This window comes from Juglans regia, chromosome 10 (genome assembly GCF_001411555.2).
Source record: "Juglans regia cultivar Chandler chromosome 10, Walnut 2.0, whole genome shotgun sequence".
NCBI lineage: Eukaryota > Viridiplantae > Streptophyta > Magnoliopsida > Fagales > Juglandaceae > Juglans > Juglans regia.
The window spans coordinates 252,283-269,490 of NC_049910.1; the positions used below are offsets into that span (position 1 = coordinate 252,283).

General features: G+C 35.9%; 3 protein-coding genes across 4 annotated transcripts; 1 reads left to right on the plus strand and 2 right to left on the minus strand.

Annotated features, from left to right (window-relative positions):
- The first annotated feature begins 1,093 nt into the window (after positions 1–1,093).
- Positions 1,094–5,003, plus strand: LOC109001858 (mitochondrial phosphate carrier protein 3, mitochondrial-like). Its single transcript, XM_018979334.2, has 6 exons — positions 1,094–1,635; positions 2,883–3,244; positions 3,329–3,372; positions 4,038–4,252; positions 4,338–4,462; positions 4,558–5,003. Exons 1-6 carry the CDS (start codon positions 1,336–1,338, stop codon positions 4,622–4,624), a joined length of 1,113 nt encoding a protein of 370 aa, XP_018834879.1. The 5' UTR covers positions 1,094–1,335; the 3' UTR covers positions 4,625–5,003.
- Positions 5,004–5,895: 892 nt separating this feature from the next.
- On the minus strand, positions 5,896–9,601 carry LOC109001860 (V-type proton ATPase subunit C). The gene is made up of 11 exons (XM_018979337.2): positions 9,319–9,601; positions 9,136–9,204; positions 8,710–8,837; positions 8,469–8,568; positions 8,261–8,328; positions 8,013–8,154; positions 7,779–7,895; positions 7,429–7,554; positions 7,085–7,168; positions 6,886–6,965; positions 5,896–6,328 (listed from the first exon to the last, which is right to left on the minus strand). The coding sequence occupies exons 1-11, from the start codon at positions 9,430–9,432 to the stop codon at positions 6,226–6,228; spliced, it is 1,131 nt and encodes a 376-aa protein (XP_018834882.1). The 5' UTR covers positions 9,433–9,601; the 3' UTR covers positions 5,896–6,225.
- A 2,054-nt stretch (positions 9,602–11,655) lies between these two features.
- LOC109001833 (B3 domain-containing transcription factor FUS3-like) lies at positions 11,656–14,773 on the minus strand. Of its 2 annotated transcripts, XM_018979273.2 has the most exons (6): positions 14,154–14,771; positions 13,284–13,373; positions 12,940–13,040; positions 12,457–12,503; positions 12,287–12,363; positions 11,656–12,104 (listed from the first exon to the last, which is right to left on the minus strand). In XM_018979273.2, exons 1-6 carry the CDS (start codon positions 14,457–14,459, stop codon positions 11,784–11,786), a joined length of 942 nt encoding a protein of 313 aa, XP_018834818.1. In that variant the 5' UTR covers positions 14,460–14,771; the 3' UTR covers positions 11,656–11,783. The 2 variants fall into 2 exon arrangements, with proteins under 2 accessions (XP_018834818.1, XP_018834819.1); XM_018979274.2 differs by lacking the exon at positions 13,284–13,373 and having other exon boundaries at positions 14,154–14,773.
- Positions 14,774–17,208: the final 2,435 nt, after the last annotated feature.

Here is a 17,208-nt window from a genome sequence, read left to right on the forward strand (position 1 = left end):
ATTATCAAATGATCTAATCATTTGTGCACGGATGAATATAATTCATGTTGAAGTGAAAATTGATTTTAAACTTGTGGCTCAGTGATGGGATAAAGGTGGATATGTCTCGTGGAGGAGTCACGCTTACTGGAAACAAGCTAAAACAATGACGAGCTCGATGGTGATACAGATCTCCCACTCTTTTCAAGAAACGAATCACGTACCTGACAAACTTACTGAATTGGGTTCTAGTAGTAAGGAGGTTTTCTTTGAGTCCACTCACAGTCTATTGAAAGACATTTTAGAAACTGTTCGATAGATATTCTCCAATCCCATCATCACTGTATCAATATGCAGGTTTGTTTTTCTTACCTTTTATTTTATTTTGGTTTATCTTTATCGTTGTGGCTTGTAGTATTTTTGCTATTTTTTATGTACTGTATAGTATTTAGATTTTTGGTTGTAGTTAGTTTGGATGCCTGGTTTGATATTTTTTTTTTTGAATGTGTAACTAACTCCTAGGAGTCAAGAAGTAATCACGGGAGTAAAAAATATTCATTGAGTTTTTGAAGAAGCTAAAGAGTACCAGGTTGAGTCTTGACTACTATAAGTCTATATTTACTTTAACGGCACAATATAGCAAATAAATCTTTAGAAATATATATGCAAAAAAAAAAAAATCACCATTTTGGTTTGAGTGGAGGAAATTGATTTATACAATACTTTACACAATTTATGTTTTAAATGAAAAGTATTTTTATAAAATATCTTATAAAAATAATATCATTTTATAAAAATATTCTCATTTTATAATATTATTATAAAATATATTATAAAAATATGTGTTATATATATCACTACTCTTGAGTGAATGAGAGAATCTGATAAATTATAATAATCTTAATTGAACAAGTTAAACTGTTTCCGAAAATTACAGGCCTCAAGAGTTCTCCTTGATACACATATAATTGATACGGTGACGATGGGATTGGAGAATATCCATCGACCATGCTCTCCAGTGTCAGCATCGTAATTAACTTCAAGCACAGGGTCATTTTGTTTTGTGGAACACATCTCTCCTTCGTATAAATAACGCGAGATACAAACTGAGGACACGGCCGCACGAATTTGGTGTAAGTTTGTTTTTTTTATTTTTTTAAACTTTGAACTGTCCTCCTATTTCTATAAGAGAGAGAGAGAGAGAGAGGTAGCATCTGGCAGCGAGAGATTGGTAACACAGCCCTAACTTCTCTCTCGCTCGCTTCCGATTTCCGACGACCTTCTCCCTCTTTTTCTTTTTGACTCCTACAAACACACCAGCCCTCCTCTCTCCCTCTCCCTCTCCCTCTTTCTGCGATGGCTCTCTCAGAAAGATCATCGCGTCAATCTCTGATCCCGAGCTTCCTCTACTCTTCCGCCGCCTCCCACAAAACCCTAGCTCTCGATAAAATCATGCTTGGCTCCAACCTTAACACCCTCTCAGAACGTTCCTCGCCTACGAGGAACGTCTTTGTTCCTTCCCCTTCCGAGCCTACCAAGAAGATCGAGATGTATTCCCCACAATTCTACGCCGCCTGTACCTTCGGCGGCATCCTCAGCTGCGGTCTCACTCACATGGCCGTCACTCCCCTCGATCTTGTCAAATGTAATATGCAGGTCTGTATTTCGTTTATTTACCTCCCTTTCTTCTTCTTCTTCTTCTTCTCCTTCTTTATTTTTTCCCCTTCCTTTATTTTTTCCTTCGATTTTTTTGCCATCTACCTAGCATTTCTGTTTCGGATTAGATTTACATGTATCTATCTGTGCCTCTCTCTAAGCGCTTCTATGCTTTCTTTTGCATTGACTTGGTATCGTTTAGATCCGAGTTTTTTCTTCATGATCTCATCTGTTTGGATGGATATGCTATCGAGCTCATTTGATAGTCTCGATATTAGAATATCCACGTGTTCAGATCTGTGGTTATATTTTCGGATTGGCGATTCATGTTACGGATGTCACTTTGACAATATGATGATTTGTGTTCTTCCAGCTGAAATTCAACCTTCGAATATTTTTAAATATATCACATGCTCAATTACAAGCATGTTTTCTAATAAGTTGGTATTGTACGCTGGAATCCCATCTATCTGTGCAGTGGCTCGACTATCATGCCTATTCTCGGAATCACTAGTCAGTTTTCCGCCCGAAGTTGTGCTAGATCTTCACTTGATTACTTTTGGTGTTTTGTACTGAACTTGAGCTTTGCTTCATTGTTCTTTCTTTCTTTATCTTTTTCCCTATTTCTTTCTCATTGTTCCTTATTTCTTTTCTTCTTCAAAGATGCATATACGCAGTTGCTTACGAGTTAATGGCGTTGCATTGCAGCACAATTTTATTCACGAAGGGCATATTTTTTTGACAACTTAGATTTTTGGTCTTAAGCGTGTATGTTGAGGCCATATCATCTGCGCTTCCTAATGAGTACCTTGGCTTGAACTACTCGTTAAAATTTCTGATTTTTTTATGGGTGCTAACGAACTAATTTGTAGAGAATGGCCCATGCTTTATTGGGTTCTCATATCACGCAACAGGATTGAACAAAGATCTTGAAGATAATTTTAGTTTCATCTCAGTTCACGGAAAATTTTAAAATATTTTCTTTGTGCATAATGTGGTCTCTGCTTTGGACGCGATAAATCTGTGTAGAGGTGATAGCTTATGTGTTGGATTTCCGTGCAGAATGAAATGATGTGACATAGATTTATGTTTTTTGTATAATTTCCAATAATATGTTGGGAATAAGGAAAGAGATAACGCTGAAGCATCTTATGTTTTTCTCTCAACAATAAACCAGGTGGCTATCTAATATGATGTGTCACTCTAGTATAGGGTTGCCAATTAACACGGAGATTTTTAGTTTTCAGATTGACCCTGCAAGGTACAAAACGATCTCATCTGGTTTTGGAGTGCTGCTGAAGGAGCAGGGCATCAGAGGCTTCTTCAGGGGTTGGGTGCCAACCTTGCTTGGTTACAGTGCTCAGGGTGCTGGCAAGTTTGGATTCTATGAATTCTTTAAGAAATACTACTCTGACATTGCTGGACCTGAGTATGCAACCAAGTACAAAACCTTGATCTATCTTGCTGGTTCTGCATCCGCTGAGGTCATTGCGGACATTGCTCTTTGCCCTTTTGAGGCAGTGAAGGTCCGAGTTCAAACTCAGCCTGGTTTTGCCAGAGGTCTTTCAGATGGGCTTCCTAAGTTTGTTAAGTCGGAAGGCTATGCAGGGTATGCTTATGAATGGTTTCAATTTTTTTTAATAATATATGCAATTGTGTGAAGAATGACTAAACAATTTTTTAAATCATGCAGATTATACAAGGGACTAGTTCCTCTCTGGGGACGTCAGATTCCTTGTAAGTTGGGGTGGGGGAAAGGAATTGGATTGGTAGTACTCTGTTTTTGACTGAAAAAATTCAAAGTAGCGATGATGTTGCAGCACTAAAAATTATTTAAAGTAACTTAATATGAAATGCCAGAACAATGCACAAATGGCACAACAGAACTATAATTTTAAGATGAATCTCAAGTGAGGCTTTCAAGGAGGCAAGCAATATAGTTATTAATTGTTCCAAACATGTGAACAAGTGTTTTTTTTTTTTACCTACATATCCTAAATGTGGGAATGATTAGTTTTTGTATGACTTCCATCCATCGAGTTTCGTTGTATAAAATTTTAAATTTTGGATATTCCTTGTAGAAGCTAGAAAATGTGTATGTATACACACTCCATCCCATAATAGTGTAATATGTTCCCCATTCATTCCTACTTATGAAAAAGAAAGAGTATGTACTCCATTCATTCCATCGAATGGTCCATATGTTGCATCTTAGTTTCTTTGATCTTTGTTCTAATATGGACAAAAGTAATTTGCGAATCTCTGTCCGACTCGGTTTGGTCAGGCCATATATTTTAATTGAAAATTTGTTCACACTTATCCAGGGATTTGATTGGAGAAAAGTGCTGAGCCCTTTGAGGCTATTGTTAATGTCTTCTTACCTTTTATGTCATTATGTTCAGATACAATGATGAAGTTTGCATCTTTTGAGACCATTGTGGAATATATTTATAAGTATGCCATCCCCACATCGAAGGACCAGTGTAGTAAATCTCTGCAGCTTGGTGTGAGTTTTGCTGGTGGATATGTGGCTGGCGTGTTTTGTGCTATAGTGTCTCATCCTGCTGACAATCTTGTCTCTTTCCTCAACAATGCCAAAGGGGCAACTGTTGGTGATGTGCGTAATTTCTCCTTGGCATGGTTCCTGGGTGCATGTCTGTTCTTTTACACTTTCTTTTGACTCTGTCTTCTGGTTTGTCCAGGCTGTGAAGAAGCTAGGTTTGTGGGGTCTCTTTACTCGTGGGCTTCCTCTCCGTATCGTCATGATTGGAACTCTTACTGGAGCTCAGTGGGGAATCTATGATGCCTTCAAAGTTTTCGTGGGATTGTAAGTCAAATCTTATACTGTGTCGTGTGGTTTAGTAAAACTTGTTTATCATGATATTGAGTTTAGTTGTTAAATGGGATTTGGTGTTACCTCAGGCCAACCACTGGTGGTGTAACTCCTGCTGCTGCTACTACCGCTGCTACTGAGCTTGCAAAGGTGTAGAATTGCAGATGATATGCACAATTTTTTTTGTCATCTTGTGACATTTATAGGGATTAAATAAACATAGGATTGCTGAGAGCTACTCCGAACGCTTCCAAACCAGTGGAGAGTATTCTTTTGCGTTTGGGACTATTTCCAATTTTTTGAAGTTGGCTTATGGAGGGATGGTTTTGTTCTCATCCTTCTGGTTGATTTAAAACTTGTAGTTAGGTCTATAATGAATTTGCAATGTGTTGTTAGGATCACGTTCCCCAGCAAGCTTGGGCCAAAGAATAATGGGCATATGGAATTACATTACATACTGAGTTTGATCAGTTTTACATCTTTTGGAATGCGACTGTGATAAAAGCTGTAACATATCTTGCTGATTCAGTTGCCATGTTGATTTTCTCAGTTGTCAACCTTTTCCATGGTCCTTGTATGGCATACGTCTGAAGGTCTTGCAGCTAGATTGAAGGCCTGTTTGGCGTGTTGTTGGCCTTGAGTTATTTTGTAGCTTTAGTTTTAGAAGGGGGGGTTGTTTTTCTGGATTTAGGGCAGGTTTGAGACACAAGACAAAATATAAAATTATCATCTCATCATTACATCTTTTTCAAATTCTCATACAAAATATAATAAACAATTCAACTTTTTCAAATTTCAATACACATTTTTTAAATTTTAAAATAATAATAATATTAAAATATAATATTTTAAACTTTAAAACAAAATATAAAATTTTCATCCTCCCTTCTAAACCTGTCCGCCGTCCGAGTAATTTTGTATAATGGATAGCCTATACCCGTTTTAATATATATATATATTTTTTATTTGGTAGCCGGCAGTCACTTAAAAAGAGTGGTGCCCAATGGGATCAGAAATTAACCGAATTCAAAATATGGTAGGCATCCGTCCTAAAAGCCAACTCCGGAGATGAGTCAACAATTCCAAGTATTTTTGTTCGAGTACTGCTTTTATGCGAATATTATTATACCTAGTCTTGTATTTTATTGCACGGGGTTCTTAACTCTACGAGAACTTCGAATCATTCTAACGGATCCAAATTCATCCTCTTTCCTAGTTCGGAACTGATTGATGCATCTAAATAATCTTTACAACGACGTAACTCTCGAGTAGGCAGAGACTACGACGACATATTTGCTTCATAGGTAGCAAAATTTATTATCCTGAGCTAGGGACCACCCACGCCACGCAGCCTTCTGTTTTTGGAGGGCCAACCTTCCCAAACAGGAACTCAATTATACCATTTCATTTCAAAGGCCAACTCAAGGTAGTCTAATGTAACGATAATGCATTGCGTCTTTCAAATAATCAACATGTTATTATACGGAAATACGTCAACAGCCTTATTTTCACGCTTTTTAAATATCCATACTGAAAGCTCATAAAATAAAAAAGTTATACAATCTCTGTAATCCAAACCTTCCGTACATATTTCACCTTTGATCCTTAAAACTCTAATTGCAACTCCAAAAAGCTGAAACTCCAATAAGCAACCAAAGAATTGGGTCACTGAATCAAATACACAATGCCTGTCCATTGTTGTTGCTGTCCCTGCACTATGACATCTTAACAAGCATGGAACTGAGATTCAGCACTGATCACACCAGATTGATTGTGAAGCAGACATAGGGATGGCCATCAGTATCCCCTGCCAGACCAGCCATCCCTCCTCCGACTTCATCATCGTTTTTCCAGTATGAGCTGCATTTAACCATCAAAGGACCAATATAAGGAAAAATCTATCAGATTACAAAAAACCATCGAGATTTCACAAACGAACAGCATTAACAAATTTCCAGATATACGAAATTCCATTACAAAAAGCTATCAGCATTAACAAACAACACATCACAATGAACTGGAATGTGACCACAATGTTTTTGAACTTAAGGCATAAAGTTCTTGAGAGTTTAAAGTTTAGCTTAGTCACATTAAAAAAAGATGAATAGTGTCCCCACAGAGATTAAAAAAAAATAAAAAATTTAAATCTCGACAGCCTTCCTATCTTTCTCGACCATACCTGCATAGTGTATCCCTCCTAGGATCACTGAATCAGGTGACCATCTCAGATAAATTTATCTTATTAGTAAACAATATCTCTAGTTCGTCCAATCTTATAATAATTTTACATTGCCCCATGAAGCTAAGAATGCTACTTCAACCTCTTGACCCTAGTTTGTGTGTGTTTGTGTATATATAGGTAACTATTGAGGTTATTCATACTATTACATAAAATATACACAGCTTTAAGGACTTGCCTGTTTGCACTGTCACACAACCCTTCAAGGATTGATCTTACTTTCTTCTCACTTCTTACAGATGGAGCTAAAACACATGCCTGAAATTATTTCAATTGAAGCCCATCATTACGATATTCATTTTATTCATACAATCCATGCTCAATTGAAAAGAAAATGCTTGGTTGGAAATCCATGAATGAACATAAAATATATATACCAAGAAAGATGGCGGCAGACCATATCTCAGAATGCTCTCTACAAAAACACGTACTGCACAAAAGTGCATCCAGGAGCTAAATACCTAGAGGCAAGAAACATACTCAGTATAAGAGAATTATAATTCTATTATGGGAGGGCAAGAAAACACCGATGAGAACACAATAAAAATATATAGTGATAATTACAACAATATAAATAACAGCAAAACTTAAAACTGTAATGAAAACAACAATTTGGAAGATTCTGACCATATATAGGCCAGTAGTCTACATTGGTGGACAGTTAAGTCATAGGCATCTTAAAAACAATAAATAGAAAAAGAAAACAAAAAAGGAAAAATACCTCCCCATAGCTAGTATAGCACCACTGCAAAAGAGAACTTCTTAATCTTTCCTGGTCTTGCATTAATTTTTCTAACTCCTGCTTCCGACTCTCTTGTGCTTCTGGACTGTATTCAAAATCACGAATCTGAATCCCATTATAAATTGGAAAAAAAAAAAAAACACTGGTTAGATATCTTCATCCTAGTCAAACACTGAAAGTAGCAGAAACTGGACAATTCGCAACAGAATCTTCATGATTTCTGCCCTACAGATTCTTCACAAAGGATACAAATTTTAAATGACAACAAAGATCCACTGCTGTAACATCCACAGATCAATAAGCACATGTAACTTGTACAACATACTCACTTGAAACCCTCTTTCACGTGCACTTGTTCTAAAATTGTCTGCAACACGATGAAAGAGTATCACAGTATAAAGAGCATATTCATTATCCTCGTACAACTTCTTGGAGGACCTGGGGACCTGAAAGTACTAAGCTATATTAATAAGTCTGAGGTAAGAAAACAACAAGACTGCAACTACTCCAGAGATCTAAATCACCACCCTACAAAATATATAACCATAAAAACCAATTATTACCACAAAGTTAGTCAGAGTCTCATAGCTGGCCAACCAGTCTTTCTGTGAATACTTTGGAACAATCGCAAGGAGGGTCACTAGATGTTCTGTGGTAATCATATCCTCAGGTTTCACTAGATTTGAGAGATCACGCACAGCTAAGCTGAAATCGAAGAAAGCTAGGTCAGTTAAGAGACCAGAATAAGATACATTTCATGTATATGATAGAATTAAACAGAAGAAAGAAGGTGATCAGAAAAAACTTATACCTTCCACTTTGCTTTCGGTTTATAGCATTAAGCTGACTGCGCACATTGTTATATTCAGCAACGCGAACCTATAGGGACAGGGATTACAGTAACATAACCATACGCAACATATCGGCAAGGTGTAACCATAAGCAATATCCTTGAGATATCTTCTTAGGTATCACAGGTAACCAACATATCGAATCAACAGGGCATTAATGGTAATTACCTTGAGATCATCCTCGATCTTTGTTACTTGACCATGAATGCTATCCACAACCTCCCTTAGGGGTGCCATGGTCGGGTACTTTGCTTCATCCCAAACAAACCTTTTCCATTTACAAAAACCGAAAGCACAAGTCTTAAGTACAACACACAGATCACTCACAATCACAAAAACAAAAAAATCCCTAAGCCACCCTCTTCCTGATAAAGATCTATCCAATGATTTTACAGAAATTCTCATTCACCTGGTGAGGTAAGAATCAACTGGTACTCCATCCACAGTAAGAGCATTGCTCTCCACGCCCGATACCCTCTCCAGTTCCTCGATCTGACGCCTGATCTTGTGTGAGACTCCTTCCACAAAGCTGTTCGACTGCACATTTCCACAATTCACCTCAAAATCTCAATAGTTTTAATAATAAAATTCACTACAATAATAGATCATTATCAAAATTTGAAACCCAATTGCCAAAACTTCGTCGAATAAATTACAGGTTTACAAAATGACAAAAAAAAACCGTAATAAATTGATAACCAACAGACAAATTTACAGAATCTGCATTATAAATTAAAAGAAAAAGGAGCATCTTCCATGAATAAAAAACTAGAAAGTACGAAATATTAATAAAAGAAAGTTCTTCAAAATTGAATTCAGATGTTGGATAAATTACCTTTACCAGATCATCGCTGAGGGAGAGGAGAGAATCTAGGGTTCCAACTCGGAGATTGGGAACATTGAACTGTCAAAATCAAATCGAATATAAGAACGAACAATAATATTTAAAGTGCGATTCGATGAAATTCATTCAAATGGAAACAGATCTTGCAGGAAATGCTTGAGTGAAAGGGTGTACTCTGTAAAGAGGAGTGTCAAAGGAATGCTTGGAGATTTGATCTTGCAATCGGTTCCAGAGAGAAGAAGCGGAGTTCTGAACCGGAAGAGAGACCACCCAGTATCTCGTCGCCATTGAAGCTTCGGTTATGAGCTCTGAATTTCAGGCAGATAGAGAGAGGGGTTAGCAATGGCGGAGACGAAGGTTCGCAGAATTTTGAGGAAGTTTGTATTTTACTTCGGAAATATCCTGGTAGTTTGCACCCAATAAAAAGCCAACGAGCTCACGCTCTAGTATTTGGAATATCAATATAATTTTGGGACAACAAATGGTTTATATCAATTTTTATTATAAACTAAAATTATAATAAATCTAATCTAAATTATTTTTATTATAAAATAAATTTAATGAATCGTATAAATTTATATTAATTTATTAATCTAATTTCAGACTTGCTATACAAACCTTTTATACGTTCTTCTATTATTAACAATATTATATATATATATATATATATATATATATTATATCCCATAAATCATGTTGTCCTGGTTAGGCCATTCAATAATAAGTTGCAAGGTTCAAGTCTCCTTTTATTTTTTATCAAAAAAAAAAAAAGTCTCCTTTTATTTAGGGGTGTTCGCCGACCCGACCCTAAAAACAATTTCCAGCCTGACTCAAATCTTTTTCATACCAATTACCCGTTAACTGATCACCTGTTAACTTATTGCCCGTTAATCGATTACCTGGTTTTTTTTGGAGATTTCTCCCAATAACCTAATTTCAAATTACTAGTCCAGTTCTAAATCACAATCAAATCCACGCTATAATTATCTTAAAAATCAAAATTGGATGTAACAACCTAGGAGAAAAACACAAAAGAAAAAATCGGATGGAAAAACTCAAAAGAAAAATACAGGAGAAAAACATAGAAGAAAAAATTGGATAGAAAAATCCAGAAGAAAAAATTGGGAGAAAAACATAGAAGAAAAAATCAGATGAAAAAATCCAGAAGAAAAAATTGGATAGAAAAATCCAGAAGAAAAAATTGGGAGAAAAACAGAGGAGAAAAAATCGGATGGAAAAACCTTAAAAAAAAAAAACCTGAACACTGCTTTCGGATGTCCTTCGATTCTCCATAGCAGATATTTCTACACGACACTCCCAAAATACCTTTCAAATCTTTGAGCCCAATGTTGTTGCACAAACGGTTCGGGTTGGGTTTGCAGGTTTTTTGTTCAGTCCTACCTTTATTGTCGAGGAGCTTTAATACATTAATGTAATATATATGGGAAAAAAAAAATCATGATTTTTTTGATCATCCTCGTATCAACATCGATTTGATCTTGATATGACATTAAATAATAAGTCTACAAGTAAAACATAATAACGTATAATCTCAAATCATTAACTTAATACAACATTATGAGATGATAAGAGAATGATGATAAAATAGATGATGAGTAACATTATTAAAAAATAAATAAAAACTACATCATTTCGGTTTATATGCTAAAAAATGTAGTCTATAATATAATTCAAATACCAGCTTATAATTCAATATAAATTGAGGGAACTTTTCGATTCTATTCACCATCCGTTTAGATATTAATTACAAATTAAGAACTCTCAATAAAATAAGATTTAGAAATACTTAATCATATTGATCAGCCCTAAGAAATACAAATAAATTGTGTGAAGGTTGAATATTTTGGTTTAATAACTGGTTCCTTCTTCTATGTTAACAATATATATATATAAGCTAGAGAACTATTTAATTTGATAATAGGTCATAGCTTAATTCGATCATTTACACCAGCTTATAAACAAATTAAGGGATCCTACGTATGATCGATAATTAAGAATATGATCATTGACATGAGTCTCAGTTCGTTATTGAGTAGTACATATATATTTACAACGTACTGCGTAGTGCCATTTTTTCCAGATAATTAGCATCACGTAATAAATTAAGGCATATATATTATGATATATATGCAGGGCAAGTTCTACATGAAGTAAGCAAGTTAGAAAACATGCATGACTATTTACGACCAGATTGATTATATATTTAGAACGAAAATAGACTCATTTTAATAGAAAAGTATGAATGAGTACTATAATTAAACAGTTTTGATCTTATACTTGATCTATGAGTGATCTACTCGATCGATCTGTCCAAGTGAAATTATAAGAAATTAATCATGTATGCAAGCTAGCTAGGACAGATCATGTCAAAAAGTTTACATCATATATAGCTTGCTAGCTACTCTTTATTTTACCATGCAATATATATGTGCATGCAACTATTGCAAAAGTACGAGTAGTAGTACACTGCTTATAAATTCAGTAGCAAAATGATCGAAGACGTTGCCCTCAACGTTAGTATTTCAGGATCGATCCTGCATATGTGCAGACATGATGATGACTGCCATATATGTTGGGAGCTTTCTAATATTATTGTTATGACACGCGTACGTACAGTATTAATAGAAGTCATCCAAAGATAAGTTTTCAACAGATCCGAAGCCTTCCAAAGATCCGATTCTGGAGTAGTTGGTCGAGGAACCGCCCAAAAAATCAAGCGGTGAATCGTTTGAGAAGCTTGTGGTGTCGTAGATAAATGACATGTTTGTATCATCCACCATGGGATAATTCACATAAAAGGAATTACCACCTTGTTTACTAGGCTCATAGTCATTAAGAACCATATAATTGCCATTCACCCCATTATTCCTGCTGGTTATCATGTGATCAGCAAATACATCTTGATCATCATCATCAGAAGCCTTTTTAGCCCGAATGACCTGCGCGCAAAAACAGCAACATCTATTAGCTAGCTAGCTACTAAACCACTTAATTTTAGCACTCAAGGATGATCGATCTAGCATGCTTGAATGCATGCTCTAAACCAACTACTTTAACTTATTAATTTTAACATATCTGAAGCCAGCTAGCTAGCTAGCTCATGTAAATTGGTGCAACATACATAGTTCTGATTTTGATCGTCCAGGTAAATCATGATATAGTCTCCGAGTTGTAAGCCGTGCGTATTGACAAAATCCCCTGATAAAATTGATAGAAATTCGATAATTTAATTAGTTTTGACACGACAGAGAACTAGGAGATCAGAAAGATAAGAGTCTGTAAATCCCATACCAGTATTTTCTAGTACATACATTCGGCTGTTGTTATTAGGCCAATACCTGCTTGGAAAAAAATAACCAAGATATGGAATTAAGACCATTACAAAATTTTTTTTGATAGGAAATGAATTTCCATTACAAATTAAGACAATTACAAATTATATGGAAATGAAATGAATTTCCAAGTTAGATTTTTGTTTCACATGCAAATAGCCGGCCACGTACTTGAACATCCAAAATTAATGAACCTACATTTGTAGTCCAACTCTTCTAACTTGAAAACTTTTCATGAGAGAACATCTGGGCTGGCTATTCTAGCCTTGGATACAGGAAATTGCAAAGATATTAATTGAGCTTATATATATATATATAATGCTAGTTATTAATTGTCGCATATTTTTACAACTTAGGTTTTACTATATATATTGACAATTGAAATTAATACATATTCCAGTATGATCTTTTGCTCATGAATAGAGAACCAGAGGACTCGGACCTGTACTTGAAACTCCATACATGTAGGCCATCCAAGTCGTCCATGCTGATAAAAATCCCTTCCTTGGACTCTAGGATGGGGAGGTGAGTCTCTGCTGCTTTCTGAAATTAAGTTGTTCCATGATATATGTATATATAATATGTATCATTCTTTTATTTTTGAGAGAAAGATGATAGCATCGATCTGATACAGAGTTAATGGTACTTACAGATTGCATTAAGTGAACCTTGGTTGTTTGTTACCAAATGCACCAATTCAAAATCCACTCAGACATTAAGCATTACTAGCTAAGTGCTAATCATTCAAATCATAGACTAATTAATTAAGAAGTAAAATACACGAACCTTTGGAAGTATCATTCTCCTCAAAGAGCCTACATCACTGTTTTTAAGCTCCTTTTCAAATAGGAATCTCAACCTCCTAGGATCAATTTCCTAAAGCATAATATCATTTCTTTTAGTAAATTGGATGAAATAAGAAACAAAAGTATTTATCTATACTCGAGTTGTAAGGCCATGACAAATCAAACCGGCCGGAAAGAACAGAAAAACCTATATATATATATATATGCAACAAAGGAGGAAATTATAAATACGCGCGCGCGCGCACATATCATATCCTTCCCAACGACGTCATCAAAAGTCTCAGTGCTCCCTTCACATATTTCTAAGATTTTATAATTAACCCAAATAAGAGGTTGGTCGCCACAGCAAAAACGTAATTGTCCAAGTGATTTTTGTTTATTTTTCAGATCTATCGAATCGTTTTCCCTTTACTATTTTATAAAGATATATGCAGCTAGCTAGCAGCTGCAATTCATATTTAAATCCAAAAGAAATCGCAGACGAGTTGACACGACAAACTCCATATTTTCTCAAAACAAGAAAAATCAGCTCACGGGTAAATCTATATAAAGGAAAACTCCTGAAGGTTGCAAATCTCCAAGCTCTGTTTAATATTTAACTAATCAATTCCAAAATCGACAGAGTTACTAATTAAACTATATATATATATATTCGAGATTTACGTAATTGAATGAATAAAAAGATACCAACCTAGCAAAACTCACCTGGTCCACAATGTCTTCTGATCAAGACAATCGTTAATTAGTGAGAAAGTGAAAATCCATTTTAAGCTAGGTGCACCCAAAAAAAATTACAAAACCCACAAGATCAAAGTTATAAAGAAAGGGGGTGGGGGGAATGAAAGCTCACACGTGCAGGGAGAGTGGGAAGGCTATGGAGTGGGGATGGAGGCAACTGGGAGCTGGAGGGAGCAAAAGACAGGAGTTTTCTGGTGGATGATCGTCTCTGTCTGGGCATCCTTTTCTTCCTGTGGACTACCCCAAAACTCGTAACAGCAGCAACAAGGTCACGGGTCGCCCCGATCAGATCCGACCCATGACGGGTGGTCGTGTCCCCCCCAACGGTGACAAGCCCAAGCTCAGCCTCTACAGCTGCCACCAAACCACAGGCCGCCTCGGGTTTCACATACGGAACCCCTTGTTGGTCCTTCATCATTAGCTGCTAGGGTTTTGGGTTTCTGTGAGTACTATTCAGTGGCTATCTGTGCAGATCGAAGAAAAATAGCGCCTGATGGACGCTCGGCAATCACGAAATGGGTGGGGAGTGTTAAAGAGAATAGTGGGCTTCTGCTTTTTCTTACGCTTTTTGCTATTTTTAGCAAGGGTTCATGGTGATTACCCAGCCTGGTTTTTGTGACATTTGTGCATTCTGCATTCATGTTGGCCTTCCAATCTTTTGTTCTTATTATATAATTACAGATTTTTAGATGATGGGTAATGGTTAAATGGGATTTGGGAAGCACAAACTAGGGTTATGGCTTTTGGTGACTTGTGTGATCAGACTGACTGGCATGGGTGACACATGTGCAATGTGGATTCATGGTTGCTTTCGGATCCTTTTGTTCTTGCTTATATCTTTTTGTGAAATGGGGTTTTTTTTATGACGAACTAGACTGGAGAGCATAAACTAGGGTTAGAGTAAAGGTGATTACAGTGCCAGAGGTATGGATGACAAATGTGCAGTATGCATCCAGGCATATTGGTTGCCTGGCCTTTAGATCTTTTGTTTCTTCGTATATGTAAATAGTTTGGTGAAAATGGGTTGGAATGTGACTGGGGAGTAGAAACTATGGTTAGGGTTATGGGAGTTAGCGTTGAAAAGTGTGGAGCAAGGAGGATAGGGGTGGTTGGGTTGGGAGACATGGCTTAACTTAGAAAGCAGTGACGAATAAACGGTGGAGGTGTAGCAAAGGAGGGCTTGGAATGGAGGTCCAGGTGTTGCTAAAGTTCTGAATCCTGAAACAGAAATCAATGGCGTCTCTCTCTCTCTCCCTCCCTGAGCTTTTTTTCCATAGGGGAAGAGTGGTTTTGAATTTGAGAATGGAGAAGCGAAACCCGCTATTTTGTCCTCGTCTAACTGGGTGTTAACACAGAAAGTTTTACGTAGCGGAAAAGTGATATCTTTGGCTCAGAGGTTTGACCTGATTAATGGTTCCTGTATTCTCTGATTTACAAATTTAAATTATGTTGACATCAATCAATATGATTATTATCTGATCTGTACGTATGAGCGCTGATATACGGATTATATAAATTTGGATAATATTCCTCTGGTTTTTTTTTGCCTGCCTGTCTTAATTAATTAATTCAACCCTGTTTTATGGAATCCAAACCTCGGGTTGTATGCACAGGCGCCACGTGGGCAACATGCATGGAAAGTTTCTTAGCAGATAATAAATATAATTAACTACCAACATTAATGAGTTAAAAACATTAATAAGTTTGCAGTCAGCAAGCACTAATATTACTTAACAAAATTAATAAGTTTGCAGATTCCTTTCACAAAAAATATAAGGAAGGGTTAGAATTATGAATTGTCAAATCTTATTGCATGAATGTGTACTACACATAGTATCCCTCCAAAATAGAATGATTGATATTTATTATTTGTGAACGGGATGCACACATTCACGCATGCTTGAAACCACGCGTGAGTTTCACGCATTTATGAAAAACAATCGCTTGTATTGGAGCACTTTTAATGAATTTTTTATCTTATTTTTTATAATACATCACTAAATTTTTATTTTATTTTATTTTACATACTAATTTTTATAATATATCATTTATCTAGAGCTATAAATAAACCAGTCTGTTCGACAACCTGCTCGATACTATCTCAATTAAACTCGAATCGAACTCGACTCGTGAAAAAAAAAACTCATTCGTAAAAGTAGATACCCGCTAGATTTATAAACGACACATACTTAACAAAATTCAACTCAACTCAAACTAGTTTGTAAGATGAGCTCGAGCTGAGAGTTTAGTTTATCGAGTCGAGCTTAAACAAAGAATAAAAAAAGATCTCGAGTTCGAATATTTTGAGTCGAGCCGAGCTCGACAAACCAAATTCCGGCTCGACTCGATTACAGCCCTTGATTCATCAACTTATCTATTTTTTCTTTATATCATTTACATATTCTTTTTTTATTCTTTTTAAATACTTCATTTCTATCAATAAATTTACAATAGAACAATGCTAGATACACTCCCCAAATGGGGACTGCAATGCAAGTTTAGGCTATTTTAACTTTAAAATTTTTTAAAATTACAAAATTATCCATCCTAAAATGATGTTTTCTCTCATTTAATAATATACATGCACATGCAGTCCCCACTTGAGGACTGCAAATATAATTTCTCTATCAAGAAAGGTTCTGACTTCTTTTGGGTATCCTTATTTGTGTGTATTTGTTCAACTAATCTTACTGTTAGATCATTTGTGTAATTTATTAACATCTTTCCATATATAGGAATCGGCAACTGCTAGAGACGAAGAACTCTCGAGAGTTGGTGATAACCCAGATACTCAAACCTTCAATTTTCCCGTTTGAGTGACCAATTAGATATTGAAATTAGAGCAAGAAAACCAAGTGTGAATGTGAAAGAGACCAAGAAAGTGAGGGAATTAAAGTGGAAAGACAAGCGAGGCTAAGAGTTTACTTACAATCGAAAATGGGAGATCCTAGATGGGTCTTCACAGAGATGAGTTTTGATTTAAGGGGTATTTGTTCTTTGTAGATGTTAATGTAATTTGTATACAAAGGCAATGTTTCAGAGCCTGTTTCAAGCTCTTGATGTAAGGCACCCGTGTTTTAGAGTGAGTTTGTTTGTCTTCTTTTACTCTGATAGTTTAGAGCATTCACATTGGATTCTCTATAAAATTATCTATAATTTAATTAAAA